This window comes from Pygocentrus nattereri, chromosome 21 (genome assembly GCF_015220715.1).
Source record: "Pygocentrus nattereri isolate fPygNat1 chromosome 21, fPygNat1.pri, whole genome shotgun sequence".
Classification (NCBI taxonomy): domain Eukaryota; kingdom Metazoa; phylum Chordata; class Actinopteri; order Characiformes; family Serrasalmidae; genus Pygocentrus; species Pygocentrus nattereri.
In genome coordinates this window covers 2610716-2630459 of record NC_051231.1, presented here as the reverse complement: position 1 = coordinate 2630459, position 19744 = coordinate 2610716, and the positions used below count along the sequence as shown (strand labels likewise).

At 43.5% G+C, this 19744-nt stretch overlaps 1 protein-coding gene across 1 annotated transcript in view; it reads right to left on the bottom strand.

The window, feature by feature from the left end:
* The window catches only part of cass4 (Cas scaffold protein family member 4), a 35497-nt gene extending 19766 nt beyond the window's left edge, over positions 1-15731 (bottom strand). Inside the window, exon 1 of the mRNA XM_017717949.2 lies at positions 15521-15731. Within this exon, the coding sequence (XP_017573438.1) occupies positions 15521-15526 (6 nt within the window). The 5' untranslated portion in view covers positions 15527-15731. The remainder of the gene's footprint in view (positions 1-15520) is intronic.
* Between the last annotated feature and the right edge of the window lie 4013 nt (positions 15732-19744).

The following is a 19744-nucleotide window of genomic DNA, read 5'->3' as shown; positions in this document are numbered from 1 at the left end:
TAAAAATATTGCAGATAATTAACAAAATGGCTGGAATTTTCTTGGATCTCTACATTTGTGGATCAGTTTTCCTTCTTACCTAAGCAATCTTTGCCGATCCATTCAGAATCTTTTTGTTTTTTAAAGCTAAAATCTTCCCCAGAGTAGCTTTTGTGTGTGCGTGTCCAGTTTGGCTGCTTTCTGTGTTTCCTATCACTATGTGAAAGAAGCCCCATGCTGCCCTTGTTGTTGGATGCTTTGCGATAGATGGAATTTGCAATGGAAATTCTGGTTTGTTTGTCTTTTATCAGGGCAACAATAAAAGACTGCATGTTTTTATGAACATTAACAAAATGTTAAATGCAACTACGCCGTTGAGAAATCACATCATTAAAAAGCAGAAATAGATCCTTTCCTGCCTCAGCATTAGGGGTTAAACAGCACTACACATTCAGAGGGAAAGAGAGTCCTGTGGGAATCATGCCTTCCTAGTTGACCTCTGACTGCGGTGGAAATGGCCTAAACACAAAATGGGAGGTCAGCACCTCTCTGCAAACCAAACATTACGGGAAAGCCAGCAATAAAGCTTGCAATGCAGAGAATGGCACCATCATATACAGAGCCTGGCTTTTTGGGCATCCCAGTTAAATGACATGGTTCGTTGATCTTTTTAAAAGCAAAAATAAGTGAAAACATCCTGTAGAGTGAACATACATTCTCCTGCTGGCTCGTTCTCGTTTTGGCTTGGACTAAATATTAATAGAGCTTGAGCAGCGACGCTGAATGCATTTCCTTTTGCTCTGAAATAAAACAGGAAGCTCCTGTGCAAAGTTGACAATTAGACTTTCCCACAGTGTGTGTGGCGGGGGGTGGGGGGTGGTCTTAACCACATGAAATTCAACACGGTTCAATGTCAGCGCAGCAGCGTCAAACTTTGGGAGAGTCTGTTCAACATAAATGATGAACTAACCTAACTTTGTGTAAATAGAGCTCAATATAGAAATATGTCCACATATGCAGTCGAGACTGACGCGGCTTTTTTCTGAATTTCTACAAACACCATTTCATTTTATAGTAAATGAGTTTGGGCTGGTTTATGTTTATGAACAGACGCCTACAGATCAACATAGTAAAGGAGCTCATCTGTGATCCTGAGTTTAAAGCCAGTTTTTATTCAACTTAAACTTGGAACTAAGTTGTAAATAAATCTGAAACTGAAACTTTGCTTGTGTGTAAAAAGTGATTTCAGAGCCACTCGGTTCTCCCTGATGGAAACTGTTTACCTTCAGTGTTTTGTGCTTCTGATCATTTTAATAGACGTCAGCGTCACTAATTAATGACGTTCTATTAAAAGACTGGTTTACCAAGAGAGACGCTGGAGGACTTTCACCTGAAATGAGTTCATGAAGCCAGTCTGGTTATAAAAATGATAACAGGACATCAGAGCCAGAATTCCTCTTTTAGTACTTTTACTTTATACTTAAGTACATTTGAAGGGAAATACTTTAGTACTTTTACTCAAGTGGGGGTCTAAAGGGAGGAACTCCTACTCTTACTGGAGGAATATTTTACCTTGGGGGTCTCGGCTTTAACTCGAGTACATGGTTTATGTACTTCGTCCACCTCTGATCATCGCATAGTGTAGCTCACGGCTGTCTTTGTGCCGTGCTGCTCGACCTGGGTACACACACTATACTAATGAGAGTCGTTAGACAAGATTCCTTTACCTGCCTCTGTAAAAACAGTCCGATGGTTAGTGGAGTGCATGCGCATCTGTGTAATGAATGTGTGAATTCACAGAACCAACAGTGTTCTAGCACATCTGATTACAGAGTTAACCAAAAGAACAATCTCTGAAATGTCACGTCGTGGCTGGTCATAAACACTGACCATTATTTTTTTGTGTACACAAATGACCTGGGCACCTGTGTTACGCCTCATACTTATCTCTTTAGCACAAATAAGTGGGGATGAACCGAATAGCCTCAATGGTCGAATATATGTGCTCATGGTTGTGACATCACGTCCATAATGAATTTACAATGGTCTTTATTCGCAGTTTAGTCTTCATATATGGACTGGAGAGAAAATAAACATGTTTACATTCCACATCAAAGTGGGTCTCCATGGAAACACATTATAATGAAGGAATTATCAACATTTTTAAATGTCGGTTAAATATGAGGCTAAGAGAAGGGACGACGCTGAGACTGACATCAGTAGCCACCCCAGGCCCCAGTGTGTTGGTGTTTCTGGCTGCCCTGGTATTTCCTGTCTCAAAAGTATGACAGATATGATACATAAACGTTACGTTTCTCAGAAACGGCTTCCTGCAGTCACACCGCATGGCCTAGTTTATTCAGCCGGAGGATGTTCCATCTCAACGTGATCGAATGCTGTTTAGATCTGAATGCTGGCCATCTCTCAGGATTCACATGCAAGCCAGACTGCACTGAGAGGTGCGGCTGGTGATCCGCACGATGCATCCAAACGTTTGGAACTAATACTTAAAGTACTATAAAAATAATTTGGTCGCATGCACCTGCAAAAAATTGTTCTGATGTGCTTCAGGTTTCAAATAATTAGTAGGAAAATAAATATGAATAACTAGCTGCTGTGCAAGAGTCAGAGCACTCCCTTCACTCCTGTCATTTCCAGTCAAAATGGTTAAAGCTATTCATTTTTTTAGGATGTATTTTTGGGGAGATTAGATACAAGATGATGCACAAGGAAGGGGAACGTTAAAGGGAAACAGGTGCAAAAACGTTTTCACTTAAATCAGAACTATAAAACTAGAGTTTGAAAGAAATATTAAAGGATATAGAAAAAATGGGACTCATAACAACCATGCAGGACCTGATTGACACCACATCTGTCCACATCAGAGAGGAGAATCCGAATTCAGAGTTGTCAGCCGACTGTGTTTGCACACTGTGAGATTAGACCTCTGCATTTAATCCATCAGTGCAGTGAAACACACTCATACATGCACACTAGTGAACACACACACACTAGGGGGCAGTGAGCACACTTGCCCGGAGCAGTGGGCAGCCCTATCCACAGCACCTGGGGAGCAATTGGGGGTTAGGTGTCTTGCTTAAGGGCACCTCAGTCATGGACTGTCAGCCGAGGGGATCGAACCGGCGACCTTCCAGTCACAGGGCTGGTTCCCTGACCTCCAGCCCACAACTGACAGATCTGAAAACATCCACAGGTGTTTCTGTCCATCCTTCCACTGTGAGAGGCCCACTCAGCGCTGTGGGTCTGAAAGGACGTGTAGCTGATCAAAAAGAAGTTTACAAAACAGAAGAAAATTTGCTCCAGAAGACCACGACTGGACATGTGGAGCAAGGTTTTACAGACCAATGTGAACAGATTTGCAACTGGGATTGTTCGGATCGTGAGAAGGAGAAAAAGTTCTAAGACTGAACTTTGGAGGTGTGGAACAACATCCCTGCAGATTTCTTTGACACAATGAAAGCCAAGCTCTAGAAAGAATAAAGAAGCACCATAAAGGCAAAGAAGCAGCAAAGCAACTGAAAAGGAATCCTATTAGATTCAGTTGATGAAGGTTATTTATGTAAATGTTAAAATGTAAAGGGACCTGTCCAGGGTGTATCCTGCCTTCCGCCCGATGACCGCTGGGATAGGCTCCAGCACCCCCCACCCCCACCCCAACCGGACACATTCTGACACATTCACAAGGCAGGGTAGGCAGATATAGCACAGACTAGAATGTGATGCACAGTGAAACGTCCATTGCCTGCATCAGGTAGCAAGTCCTAGAAGTGATACGTGAGAATTACTCTGGAGGAAGAGCTTCTGCAGCGGCAGCTGAGAAGCCTGTTGGTTCTTTTTTTGTGTGGTTTGAGTTAGAAGTGAACTTCCCAGTCCCAACACCCTCTGCTTTTACTCTCCTGACCTCTTCCTGGAATCATGTCGTCCACATCAAAGTGACTGCTCTTCTGCGCTACTATTGTGAGGGTTTCTCTGAGAAAACCGTGCCAGTTCCCCAGTCCATACAGCCCAGACACGGAAACTGAGACAGTTCAATTTGATGCCATCGTTACGTGTCAAAATCAGTGAACGCATTTATAAACGACCGGCCAATCAGCCGACAGAGCTTTAGCCACGCCTCCTCCTACTGAAGTGACGCAGAGAGTTGTTCCAGCAGACAGTCTGTAGACTGGAAAATGGTGGAAAAATACGAATGTTTATAGTACAAATTTTACGTTTTTCCATACTTTTCATCTGCACTCCTAAAAAAGATCCTTCAAGGATTCCTTAGTAAAGGGAATAGTTCTATTTAGAACCATTTTAGGCTTAAACGGCTCTTTGCATGGTTGAAATGGCTCTTCAGAGTGATGGTTTCATATAGAACCTTTTTCAGAATGGTTCTATACGGCAACAAAAAGGGTTCTTTACTGTTAAGATGTCCAGCTTGTGGCAGTAGAAGAACACTCTGGTCCGTGTGATCGCATGGTTTCTTCATTTCAATCAGCAGAACACTTGGTTTACCTTAATAAAGCAATGACTGGCCAAACCAGGTGTTATATCTTCTTCTTCTTCTTCTTTCGGCTGCTCCCTTTAGGGGTCGCCACAGCAGATCATCTGCCTCCATCTTGCCCTATCCATTGCCTCCTCTACGTTCACAGCAACCATCTCCATGTCCACCTTCACTACATCCATGAACCTTCTCTGAGGTCTACCTCTTCTCCTTCTACCCAGCAGCTCCATCTCCCACATGCTTTGCCCAATATATCCACTATTCCTCCTCAACACATGTCCAAACCATCTCAACCTGGCCTCTCTGGCTTTATCTCCAAACTGCTCCACCTTCACCGTCCCTCTGATCTGCTCATTTCTAATCTTGTCCATCCTCGTCACTCCCAACGAAAATCTCAGCATCTTCATCTCCGCCACCTCCAGCTCAGCCTCCTGTCTTTTAGACAGAGCCACAGTCTCCAAACCAAACATCATAGCAGGACCACTACTGTCTTGTAGACCTTCCCTTTCACTCTTGCTGCTATCCTTCTGTCACACATCAGCCCTGACACCCGTCTCCACCCACTCCATCCTGCCTGCACCCTCTTCTTCACCTCTTTTCTACACTGCCCACTGCTCTGGATGGTTGACCCAAGATATTTGAAGTCATCCACCTTTACGACCTCTACTCCTTGCATCTTCACCTTTCCACCTGCCTCCCTCTCATTCACAGACATCATGTTATATAATAACTTCGAATAACACAGGGCTTCATTTAGAAATGGTTAAGCAAACACACTGACATATATAAAATAACTACTCATTGCATTTCGCTGCGGTCGGAACGAAACCTCAAAAATACCCACAGTCCTACATATTGTGTGTAAATTGCATGATGAATGGATCCAAAGAAATGACCTAAAACTACTTGGAAAGACGTCTGGTTCCATTGACTTCCATGAAAAGTAGAGTATGTTTTTGGCGTCTCCTGTAAAGTTACAATTTTTGGAGATATGAGGTTTTGATCTGACAGCAGCGATTTACTTTCAGATCAAGTGAACTCCTGCGGCCCAGATAAATAACTTTTTAATCCTAATTATGTCTAATCTAATTCCAATCTAATCTCAGTGCCTAAAATCTTTGCACAATGCTGTTAGTGTTATGTTACTACTACTGTTAATTGTCATGACGGATGCCGTGACACAACACTGTTATTTTACTGAACAAAACCTGTCATGACAGCTCGTGACATCTGTCTTGTTCATGGCATATGTCATTGTTTTCTCACAGAGTTCAAGTAAAGTGTCTCAAGAAGAATTTCAAGAGGTTTTTCAACACTTTGCCAGATCTCTGTGAGCTAAACATTACGGCAAAACCAAACAAAGACTACAATGCAAAGAACATCCCTCAATGAAATGCTATACAAAAAATATCACTGAAGATATAGAATTCACTTGAATATTTAAAGGCGGGCTTCCTGCACCCTCATGCCTTCTGCTTTTACTCTGCAGGCCTCGCCACAGGACTAACCCCTTCCTGTAGAACTGTGCCACTCACAGCAAGTTGACCAGACAGTGTCAGTGAGCTGATAAACAGGCTTATTTAAAAAGGTTTTAAAACAGGCAGATATTTAAACAACATGTATTGTTTAAAATAGTAGATGCCTTTAAGTTACTGAAAAAAGTAACACAGAATAATCAGCATCGGAATCTGCAACTGAACACACCACATGGCCAAAAGTATGTGGACACTCCTAAATTAAGTGTGCAGTCACATGATCTCCACAGACTAACACCCGCAGTAGAATGGGTCGTGATGAAGAGCACAGTGACTTGTCAAATTTCTGCTCTGCTAGAGCTGCCCTTGTCTGTTGCAAGTGCGGAAGAGCTCCTAATTCCTGCTGGAAATCAGGCCAACACGAGAACCATTCACTGGGAGCTTCATGGATGGGGCATGGATTCACAAGCCAAAGACCATCACACACATCATCTGGACTCTGAAGCAGTAGAAATGCATTCTGTGGCACAATGAATCAAGACTCATCATCTGGCAGTCTAAGTTGGAACAGACTGTGACTCAGGCCTAATGGTCCATCTTCAGTGCCTGACCTCACCGATGTTTATAGAAACTGAACACAAAGGAAGCTGTACAGCCATTAGGGGGGCCTTCACAGAAGAATGGAGGCTGTGAGATTAAGTTTAAGTGACCCTTATTAGTCCCACACTGAGGAGATTTCACCTCCGTATTTAACCCATCCGTGAAGTGAAACACCACATACACACTAGTGAGCGGACACACTAAGGGGCAGTGAGCACACTTGCCCAGAGCAGCGAGCAGCACCTATCCGCAGCGCCCGGGGAGCAGTTGGGGGTCAGGTGTCTTGCTCAAGGACATCTCAGTCACGTACTGTCGGCTCTGGGGATCGCACCTGGTCACAAGGCCGGTTCCCTAACCTCAATAGTAATAGCAGCAAAGAGGGAACCGACTCCATATTTACGTGCATGGTTTTGGAATGAGATGTTCAACGAGCACATATGGCTGTGATGTTCGATTGTCTACATGCTTTTGGTCATGCAGTATATTTTTAACAAAGTCAGCCCTAGTCGTGATGCGGATTGCAGGAAACTGAGCTTGAGTCAGTGCAGAAGGTGACGGAATGCCGGATGGCGAAGGGGAAGTTGGAGATGTTGCGCTTATTACGGCTGTGAGAAACATCCACATGTCTCCGTCATTCATTGCTCTCTGGGATCATTCACATTACAAGCTTTGTTGCTTAATTGGCCTATGCTTTGCCCACAAATGCTTTCATTCATTATTCTGCAGCAAGACAAGCTTTAAATAGAGCGTTACTTCAGAGCACACAACATCAGACGATAGATTAGATGTGGCTTTTGTTTGACGTGTAATCCAGTGAACATTAACGTTGTAGGAAAGTCATCGTTATTGTTTGCAGGCAGACGGCAGGATACATCCTGGACAGGTCGCCAGTCCATCGCAGGGCAGACAGACAGTCACTCACACCCAGGGGGGATTTAACATGTCCAATCGGCCTGACTGCATGTCTTTGGACTGTGGGAGGAAACCGGAGAACCCGAAGTCCACACAGACACGGGGAGAACATGCCAACGGAGAGGACCCCATGTCGCCCGGCCGGGGAATCGAACCCAGGCCCCCCTCACTGTGAGGCAACAGCACTACCCACCACGCCACCATGCCGCCTTATAAGTCAATTGAGCAATAAGGGTTACGATGTGAACGTTGTCTCAGAGTCACTCTGCAACTTTTCCACCAACCTCAGCTTCTCTTTGCTGACCCCTACACCAGTCTCTATATTTGTTCTAGGTGACTCAAAAGGGGGAGGACTACAAAAATACCCTCCACTGACAAACCACACTGGTGGGTGTAGAGCTGGTTTTGGGTCATTAGGTCATTGACAGACTGATGTGGCAAAAATGATTCAAAATCTTTTTTGGTGCTTGCGTGAAGTCTTGTGCACACAAATGAGGCTTTAGTGCTGGTGTACTTCGGCAACATAGCGACAAAATCAAAAAGATAAAAGTTTAGGCCTTTTCCTGGTGCTGGTCTCGCAAATGTATCCCAATCTGAGACATGGTGGCAGGTAAATGTTAAGCAAAGATGAAAGAATTCAAGATACGATGTTTTACACTTATATAAACGTCCTGAGCAGATGCTGACAGAGTGACAATCCAAACATGACTTGAGTTTAGGGCCATAGCACTGTTTCCCATCATTTATGCGAGGTGGTGGACAAAGTACGGACATCATGTATTTGAGTTAAAGTCGAGACCCCCAAGGTAAAATATTCCTCCAGTAAAAGTAGAAGTTCCTCCCTTTAGACCTCCACTTGAGTAAAAGTACTAAAGTATTTCCCTTCAAATGTACTTAAGTATAAAGTAAAAGTACTAAAAGAGGAATTCTGGCTCTGATGTCCTGTTATCATTTTTATAACCAGACTGGCTTCATGAACTCATTTCAGGTGAAAGTCCTCCAGCGTCTCTCTTGGTAAACCAGTCTTTTAATAGAACGTCATTAATTAGTGACGCTGACGTCTATTAAAATGATCAGAAGCACAAAACACTGAAGGTAAACAGTTTCCATCAGGGAGAACCGAGTGGCTCTGAAATCACTTTTTACACACAAGCAAAGTTTCAGTTTCAGATTTATTTACAACTTAGTTCCAAGTTTAAGTTGAATAAAAACTGGCTTTAAACTCAGGATCACAGATGAGCTCCTTTACTATGTTGATCTGTAGGCGTCTGTTCATAAACATAAACCAGCCCAAACTCATTTACTATAAAATGAAATGGTGTTTGTAGAAATTCAGAAAAAAGCCGCGTCAGTCTCGACTGCATATGTGGACATATTTCTATATTGAGCTCTATTTACACAAAGTTAGGTTAGTTCATCATTTATGTTGAACAGACTCTCCCAAAGTTTTACGCTGCTGCGCTGACGTTGAACCGAATATAGGTTGTTGATATTGTGTATTGAGTTATATATGATTTTCAGATTGTAGATTATGACAGATGTAGATATGCATAAACATACAGAGCACTGTAGCAGCAAAATCCATGATTTCCCAGAAATTCTATAAATTATAAATAAAAATAATAATAAAATAATAATATTAATAGTTACCAACTTACTAATAGTTAATTATCAGAATTGTAAGTAATTTTGGTGCATTCTACACACTCAGCATTTCCTGAACAGTCATTTATGAATAGGCCTAAAATTTAATTTAAAAAAATACAGATTTAAATCGTATCTAAAAATTTCCTTTTGGTGATTCATGTTTGTTGTAACAGAACCCATTAATGTTCTGCTGTGCTTCATCACCGTATTCACTCTAAGGCTGTGCTTCATCACCGTATTCACTCTAAGGCTGTGCTTCATCACCGTATTCACTCTAAGGCTGTGCTTCATCACCGTATTCACTCTAATGCTGTGCTTCATCACCGTATTCACTCTAAGGCTGTGCTTCATCACCGTATTCACTCTAATGCTGTGCTTCATCACCGTATTCACTCTAAGGCTGTGCTTCATCACCGTATTCACTCTAAGGCTGTGCTTCATCACCGTATTCACTCTAATGCTGTGCTTCATCACCGTATTCACTCTAATGCTGTGCTTCATCACCGTATTCACTCTAATGCTGTGCTTCATCACCGTATTCACTCTAAGGCTGTGCTTCATCACCGTATTCACTCTAATGCTGTGCTTCATCACCGTATTCACTCTAAGGCTGTGCTTCATCACCGTATTCACTCTAATGCTGTGCTTCATCACCGTATTCACTCTAAGGCTGTGCTTCCTCACCGTATTCACTCTAAGGCTGTGCTTCATCACCGTATTCACTCTAAGGCTGTGCTTCATCACCGTATTCACTCTAAGGCTGTGCTTCATCACCGTATTCACTCTAATGCTGTGCTTCATCACCGTATTCACTCTAATGCTGTGCTTCATCACCGTATTCACTCTAATGCTGTGCTTCATCACCGTATTCACTCTAATGATGTGCTTCATCACCGTATTCACTCTAAGGCTGTGCTTCATCACCGTATTCACTCTAATGCTGTGCTTCATCACCGTTTTCACTCTAATGCTGTGCTTCATCACCGTATTCACTCTAAGGCTGTGCTTCATCACCGTATTCACTCTAATGCTGTGCTTCATCACCGTATTCACTCTAAGGCTGTGCTTCATCACCGTATTCACTCTAATGCTGTGCTTCATCACCGTATTCACTCTAATGCTGTGCTTCATCACAGTATTCACTCTAATGCTGTGCTTCATCACTGTCTTCACTCTAATGCTGTGCTTCATCACTGTCTTCACTCTAATGCTGTGCTTCATCACCGTATTCACTCTAAGGCTGTGCTTCATCACCGTATTCACTCTAAGGCTGTGCTTCATCACCGTATTCACTCTAAGGCTGTGCTTCATCACCGTATTCACTCTAATGCTGTGCTTCATCACCGTATTCACTCTAATGCTGTTCTTCATCACCGTATTCACTCTAATGCTGTGCTTCATCACCGTATTCACTCTAAGGCTGTGCTTCATCACCGTATTCACTCTAAGGCTGTGCTTCATCACCGTATTCACTCTAATGCTGTGCTTCATCACCGTATTCACTCTAATGCTGTTCTTCATCACCGTATTCACTCTAATGCTGTGCTTCATCACCGTATTCACTCTAAGGCTGTGCTTCATCACCGTATTCACTCTAATGCTGTGCTTCATCACCGTATTCACTCTAATGCTGTGCTTCATCACCGTATTCACTCTAATGCTGTGCTTCATCACCGTATTCACTCTAAGGCTGTGCTTCATCACCGTATTCACTCTAATGCTGTGCTTCATCACCGTATTCACTCTAATGCTGTGCTTCATCACCGTATTCACTCTAATGCTGTGCTTCATCACCGTATTCACTCTAATGCTGTGCTTCATCACCGTATTCACTCTAATGCTGTGCTTCATCACCGTATTCACTCTAATGCTGTGCTTCATCACCGTATTCACTCTAATGCTGTGCTTCATCACCGTATTCACTCTAATGCTGTGCTTCATCACCGTATTCACTCTAATGCTGTGCTTCATCACCGTATTCACTCTAATGATGTGCTTCATCACCGTATTCACTCTAATGATGTGCTTCATCACCGTATTCACTCTAAGGCTGTGCTTCATCACCGTATTCACTCTAAGGCTGTGCTTCATCACCGTATTCACTCTAAGGCTGTGCTTCATCACTGTATTCACTCTAATGCTGTGCTTCATCACCGTATTCACTCTAATGCTGTTCTTCATCACCGTATTCACTCTAATGCTGTGCTTCATCACCGTATTCACTCTAATGCTGTGCTTCATCACCGTATTCACTCTAAGGCTGTGCTTCATCACCGTATTCACTCTAATGCTGTGCTTCATCACCGTATTCACTCTAATGCTGTGCTTCATCACCGTATTCACTCTAATGCTGTGCTTCATCACCGTATTCACTCTAATGCTGTGCTTCATCACCGTATTCACTCTAATGCTGTGCTTCATCACTGTATTCACTCTAATGCTGTGCTTCATCACCGTATTCACTCTAATGCTGTGCTTCATCACCGTATTCACTCTAATGCTGTGCTTCATCACCGTATTCACTCTAATGCTGTGCTTCATCACCGTATTCACTCTAATGCTGTGCTTCATCACCGTATTCACTCTAATGCTGTGCTTCATCACCGTATTCACTCTAATGCTGTGCTTCATCACTGTATTCACTCTAATGCTGTGCTTCATCACCGTATTCACTCTAATGCTGTGCTTCATCACCGTATTCACTCTAATGCTGTGCTTCATCACCGTATTCACTCTAATGATGTGCTTCATCACCGTATTCACTCTAAGGCTGTGCTTCATCACCGTATTCACTCTAATGCTGTGCTTCATCACCGTATTCACTCTAATGCTGTGCTTCATCACCGTATTCACTCTAAGGCTGTGCTTCATCACCGTATTCACTCTAAGGCTGTGCTTCATCACCGTATTCACTCTAAGGCTGTGCTTCATCACTGTATTCACTCTAATGCTGTGCTTCATCACCGTATTCACTCTAATGCTGTTCTTCATCACCGTATTCACTCTAATGCTGTGCTTCATCACCGTATTCACTCTAATGCTGTGCTTCATCACCGTATTCACTCTAAGGCTGTACTTCATCACCGTATTCACTCTAATGCTGTGCTTCATCACCGTATTCACTCTAAGGCTGTGCTTCATCACCGTATTCACTCTAAGGCTGTGCTTCATCACTGTATTCACTCTAATGCTGTGCTTCATCACCGTATTCACTCTAATGCTGTTCTTCATCACCGTATTCACTCTAATGCTGTGCTTCATCACCGTATTCACTCTAATGCTGTGCTTCATCACCGTATTCACTCTAAGGCTGTGCTTCATCACCGTATTCACTCTAATGCTGTGCTTCATCACCGTATTCACTCTAATGCTGTGCTTCATCACCGTATTCACTCTAATGCTGTGCTTCATCACCGTATTCACTCTAATGCTGTGCTTCATCACCGTATTCACTCTAAGGCTGCATTTGAATTTGCAGTCCTACCATGCAGACAATCCTTTGCCACTTCATTTAAAACCTCTGCTCGGACGTGGTCAGTTAGAGACTGTAGACTATCCATTACTGCACATTTGTGTGTTAGCCATCTACAGGACTTTTATCAGTGGCAGGTTTCTGATCACAGAGCTGCTCTCGGCTGGATATTTTTGGGTGGAAAACCACTCTCAAACCAGCAGCGATGCGAATGGGTGTCAAATTTCTAGCAACACCGCTGATACACTCATACCAGCACCACACACACTATACATGATCCACCACACTAGTCATTTCAGGTCAATATAGGCCAGTGAAAAACAGCGTAGAAGGGGACGTAGCAGCGACAGATGGACTCCAATCTATAGCTGTACATAATATAGGTGGAGCTCATAAAGCGGCGGCTGGGAACACGATTTTCTAATAAAGCCTCATTTTGGACCGCACTCACACACTGACAGTCAGCTGTGTTAACCCACGAATCTGATCAGGTACAGAAGATAAACTAACCCAGTGTCACTCGGGAAAGTAAACACGGATCGGCGCCTGTCTTATTCTTCCTCGTTCCTCAGCACCGGCTGTTAGCAATGAAACGTTCCTCAGACTCCTCACAGTTTCCTGCTTTCTTCAGCCTGGCCAGGCAGAGGCTTAGGCCAGCTGTGGCCAGCGCTCCAGCAGGCTGGACACACAGGCAGAGACACAGAGGCAGAGATGGAGACACACATCTGCAGACACACACATCCATACAGGAACCTGCTCAGACACAAATCATCTGCCTGGCTGCCTCAGCCTCCAAACAGACAAGTCAAAGAAAACAGAGGGCTGTATTACTGACTTGGGACAATTTAAGGCATCTGCAAATGTTGTCTTAATACACTAAGAGTCCACTTTATTAGAAACACTAACCTTGGACTTCTACTCACTGGCCACTTTATTAGAAACACTAACCTTGGACTTCTACTCACTGGCCACTTTATTAGAAACACTAACCTTGGACTTCTACTCACTGGCCACTTTATTAGAAACACTAACCTTATACATCTCACTGGCCACTTTATTAGAAACACTAACCTTATACTTCATCTCACTGGCCACTTTATTAGAAACACTAACCTTATACTTCATCTCACAGGCCACTTTATTAGAAACACTAACCTTATACTTCATCTCACTGGCCACTTTATTAGAAACACTAACCTTATACTTCATCTCACTGGCCACTTTATTAGAAACACTAACCTTATACTTCATCTCACAAGCCACTTTATTAGAAACACTAACCTTATACTTCATCTCACTGGCCACTTTATTAGAAACACTAACCTTATACTTCATCTCACAGGCCACTTTATTAGAAACACTAACCTTATACTTCATCTCACTGGCCACTTTATTAGAAACACTAACCTTATACTTCATCTCACAGGCCACTTTATTAGAAACACTAACCTTATACTTCATCTCACAGGCCACTTTATTAGAAACACTAACCTTATACTTCATCTCACTGGCCACTTTATTAGAAACACTAACCTTATACTTCATCTCACAAGCCACTTTATTAGAAACACTAACCTTATACTTCATCTCACAGGCCACTTTATTAGAAACACTAACCTTATACTTCATCTCACTGGCCACTTTATTAGAAACACTAACCTTATACTTCATCTCACAGGCCACTTTATTAGAAACACTAACCTTATACTTCATCTCATTGGCCACTTTATTAGAAACACTAACCTTATACTTCATCTCACAGGCCACTTTATTAGAAACACTAACCTTATACTTCATCTCACAGGCCACTTTATTAGAAACACTAACCTTATACTTCATCTCATTGGCCACTTTATTAGAAACACTAACCTTATACTTCATCTCACAGGCCACTTTATTAGAAACACTAACCTTATACTTCATCTCACTGGCCACTTTATTAGAAACACTAACCTTATACTTCATCTCACTGGCCACTTTATTAGAAACACTAACCTTATACTTCATCTCACTGGCCACTTTATTAGAAACACTAACCTTATACTTCATCTCACTGGCCACTTTATTAGAGTAGACTTTATTGTACATTTTTCTTGCTCTTACTTTGTTTCCTGTAAGTCTGCTCATAATGTTGCTTTAGTGCATCGTCAGTCGCTCCTGTTCCTAAAGAGATCTAGCTCTAAGTAACTTTTGCACTTTTGCTACATCGCTCTGGCAACTGATGTCCCAAAAATGACACAGTGGCCACTTCTGCTTGTGCCTCAGAATAGCCATGGTGTTCTGCTGATATCAGACCAACCCTGCAGCTTCAGGCACCGCAGTCCAGCAACACTTTACCCAAAAGCCTTTGTTCTCCCCAGCTTTAATTCACAGATTCCAAAGGAAAGCAACAAGTTAATGACACCAATAAAGTCCCATTTTCTCTCTCGCCCTCTCTCCCTCCCTCCCTCCCTCCCTCCCTCTCTCTGTATCACATTACACAGCACACACTGCAACTCTAAACAGGGCTTTAGGGGGTAGGGAGGGGTTGAAAGGAGGTCATGGGGTGCATGAAAAAATAGAGGGTGAGCTGACACCAACATTTAGAGCGATATCCCAGCAGCTGGAGGCCCACTGGCCAAAAAAAAAAAAGAAATGACCCTTATAAAGACCAGCAGCGCAGGTCAAAACAGAAGCAACCCTCTCTGAAGTGCTGCAATAAACCGTCGGCTTTCATATGAAGATGGACATGAAATTATGCAGGTTGATCATAGACAGACACAGACAGACAGACAGACAGACAGATGTAATTTATTGGCCCCCCCAAAAAAGCACTGCACATTATACTCACCTGAAAATACAGCTATCAAAAAGTAAACTACATGGGCAGAGCTGACAATGTTTGTTGTGTAAAGGATGAAAAGCTTTAGAGAAGTAAACAGTTCTTACCTCCATCTGTGATTAACAGACTCAAACACAATCCAGTTAAAGGTCCATTTAGCGCTCAGACACACTCAGCGTCCCTCTGTGAGTGGAGACCTTCAATATGAGCGTAACTCCTTCTCTGCACGTCTATTTCCACTTTCACTCACTTATTTATTAGAACAAACTCTGCTGTGTTCTCTCTCTCTCTCTCTCTCTCTCTCTCTCTCTCTCTATCTCTCCCTCTCACACACTCACACACACTGCCTGAGACTCACACTTCACAATGAGCAGACTTCTGCCTGTCCTTCGTCTCGGCCAATCACAGCTCTCTCCCCCCACAGCTGTCACCGCCCCGTCTACGTCACCTTCCTCCTCTTTTTCTGCCGAAAGATGAAGTTGCGTTTGTCAGTCTGGTGTGGACCAACATCAGTCTGTCTTTTTCCGAAAAGAAAAGAAAAGAAAAGAAAAGAAAAGTGGAAGTCGGTTGGATTTTCTGGCCTAAACTCCTTCCAGTGATTTTTAAAGCAGTGTGTTTATTTTACAGGCCAACAAAAGTCAAATTCACAGGCTATAATATAAAAATAAAATAAAAACAAAGCTGTATTTCTAACTTGACAGGACATTCCTCACCATCTGATGGACGTTAATGTTTAGAGATTTTATTTCTGGATCGTTTATTTTTGTCCGTTCATCATGAAAGGTTCACATGAGGGCGGACGCTGTGCTCAAAAAGTAAAAATCACAAAGAAAAGGAGACAAAAGAGTCAGATTTATGTGTTTTAGTGTATTTTAAAAACAATTAGCAAAATAATGCATTTGGGTTTTAATCCAACTGAATCGTTTCCCACCGTTACACAAAACATGAGGTGACTGCTTCAGTCTGGACCTGCAGCAGAACTGAATCACATTCGCCGGGTTTTACTCATTCAGCTACTATTTTTAGTGACTCTCTCCTTTTTCTGTGTTTTATACTGTTTTGTTGGTCTGTAAACCTTTAAGCTGGTCATCTGCACTGCTTTGAGCTTGGTCTCATCTTTGATTTTAGAGCTCAGCATTTTATTTTAGACCAAAGGAATGAAAAAGAGAAGAAGAAAGCCTAAAGAGCTCCCGTCCGCTGATCCACTCGTACCAGCGCAACACACAATAACACACCATCACCACCACTACGTCAGTGTTACTGCAGAGCTGAGAATGACCCACCATCCAAACATTACCTGCTCTGTGAGGGTCCATGGGGGTCCTGACCGCTGAAGAACAGGGTAACAGAGTATCAGAGAAACAGATGGACTACAGTCTGTAACTGTAGAACTACAGAGTGCAGCTATACAGTAAGTGGAGCTGATAAAGTGGACAGTGAGCGTGGTCAGAATGTTGCGCCTGACCGGTGTAAGTACGTTTTTTAACCTGATACTTCCAGATGTTCTTCTGGAGGCTACATGTGTGTTGGGCTTTTTTGCTTTTATATTATTTTACCCAAAAATATTAATACTTTTACTTGAGTACGGATTCAGGCTACTCCTCCCACCTCTGCGTACACTAGTTTTCATACAGCACTACGGAGAAGTGCACTATGTAGTGAATATTTTCAGTTTCAGACCCAGCTGTTGTTTTTCTCGTCCACTTTTGTCCTCGTCCCTCCAGCGTCTGAGCTGATTTATTGTTGATGGCTTATTTGAAAGGACTGGATTCTCCGGCGTTTCGGCTTTGTTGTCTAGACGACACAAAGAAAAGTGGAAAAGAACGGGGGATGGGGGGCGAGGGGGGGGGGGGGGGGGGGGGGGTTAATGGTTTGGGGGAAGTTTTTGAAGGACACTAGAGCAGATCCTGAGGCCTGGTATGTACCGACAAAGTCCATCCAGAAGAATCCTCCACGAATCTATCAGTGCTCCAGCAGGGAATTCAGTCGCTTTCCGGGAGTAATTTAACGACTAGTGTGGACTGTTCACGGATCCAACCCTCCTCAGTGATGCTGCACATACAAGCCTATCGTCTATTTTACAACGAGGAACTAGGTGACCAGTTTGTTACTGTTTACTGACAAATTCCTGGAAGAAAAATATCCACATCTGCTCAAATGACACCAGAAGGAATTTTACTCAAAGCCAAATGCAGAAGCCAGTCTGCACATACAAACTTCACTGGACAACCCAAACTGCACGATATTTTCAAAAGTTTTCACTCCCCCATCCAAATCACTGAACTCAGGTGTTCCAGTCACTTCCATGGCCACAGGTGTATAAAGCCGAGCCCCTCGGCCTGCAGACTGCTTCTACAGACATTAGTGAAAGAATGGGTCGCTCTCAGGAGCTCAGTGAATTCCAGCGTGGTACCGTGATCGGACGCCACCTGTGCAGCAAGTCCAGTCGTGAAATTTCCTCACTACTAAATATTCCACAGTCCACTGTCAGTGGGATTATAACAAAGTGGAAGCGATTGGGAACGACAGCAACTCAGCCATGAAGTGGTCGGCCACGTAAAATGACAGAGCGGTCAGCGGATGCTGAGGGGCATAGTGCACAGAGGTCACCGACTTTCTGCAGAGTCAATCACTACAGACCTCCAAACTTCATGTGGCCTTCAGATCAGCTCAAGAACAGCGTAGAGAGCTTCATGGAATGGGTTTCCATGGCCGAGCAGCTGCATCCAAGCCTTACATCACCAAGCGCAACGCAAAGCGTGGAATGCAGTGGAGTAAAGCGCCGCCACTGGACTCTAGAGCAGTGGAGACGTGTTCTCTGGAGTGACCAATCACGCTTCTCCGTCTGGAAATATGATGGACGAGTCTTGGTTTGGCGGTTGCCAGGAGACGGTACTTGTTTAAAGTGTAAAGTTTGGTGGAGGGGGGATCATGGTGTGGGGGTGTTTTTCAGGAGTTGGGCTCGGCCCCTTAGTTCCAGTGAAAGGAACTCTTAAAGCTTCAGCACCAAGAGATTTTGGACAATTTTATGCTCCCAACTTTGTGGGAACAGTTTGGGGACGGCCCCTTCCTGTTCCAACATGACTGCACACCAGTGCACAAAGCAGGTCCATAAAGACATGGATGAGCCAGTTTGGTGTGGAAGAACTTGACTGACCTGCACAGAGTCCTGACCTCAACCCCATAGAACACCTTTGGGATGAATTAGAGTGGAGACTGTGAGCCAGGCCTTCTCGTCCAACATCAGCATCTGACCTCACAAATGCGCTTCTGGAAGAACGTGGCCGACATCATATTAAACCCTATGGATTAAGAATGAGATGTCACTCAAGTCCATATGCGTGAAGGCAGACGAGCGAATACTTTTGGAAATATCGTGTACATTTCTATCGTTTCTTTAAATGACAAACTCAGTGACCCATAATAAGTTGAGGTCACGTGTTCAACATAAATTGAACTGAGCCGAGTTTGGCTGAGCTGAAAGGAGTAACATTCTGACCACGCTCACTGTCCACTTTATCAGCTCCACTTACTGTATAGCTGGTCTCTGTAGTTCTACAGTTACAGACTGTAGTCCATCTGTTTCTCTGATACTCTGTTACCCTGTTCTTCAGTGGTCAGGACCCCCACGGACCCTCACAGAGCAGGTACTGTTTGGGTGGTGGATCATTCTCAGCACTGCAGTGACACCGACGTGGTGGTGGTGTGTTAGTGTGTGTTGTGCTGCTACGAGTGGATCAGACACAGCAGTGCTGCTGGAGTTCTTAAACACTGTGTCCACTCACTGTCCACTCTATTAGACACTCCTACCTTGTCGGTCCACCTTGTAGATGTAAAGTCAGAGACGACAGCTCATCTGCTGCTGTTGGTCATCCTCTAGTCCTTCATCAGTGGTCACAGGATGCTGTAAGTATCAGAGAAACAGATGGACTACAGTCTGTAACTGTAGAACTACAAAGTGCAGCTATACAGTAAGTGGAGCTGATAAAGTGGACAGTGAGTAGAAACAAGGAGGTGGTCATCAAGTGTAGTTGAACGGAAAGAGTTGGGCCAAGTAGAAGTTTGGACATCTGACTGAATGATTTTAATGTCAATGTTTTAATGTTGCTTTCAAATAAGCGATAATTCATGATTTTCATAACGACGGTTATTTCCACAGTTTCTACACTGTGACCAGGTACACGTTCGACAGAAGCTCCAAAGAGCAAAGGGCACAAATTTCATGTTACAGCTGCAGGGAAGAGGCCAACCACATTCACAACCACAGCGCTCAGGTTTGTCGTTCAAAGCTGAACCTGCCTGACCAAACCTTTCCAGGCAGCAGAAGACGA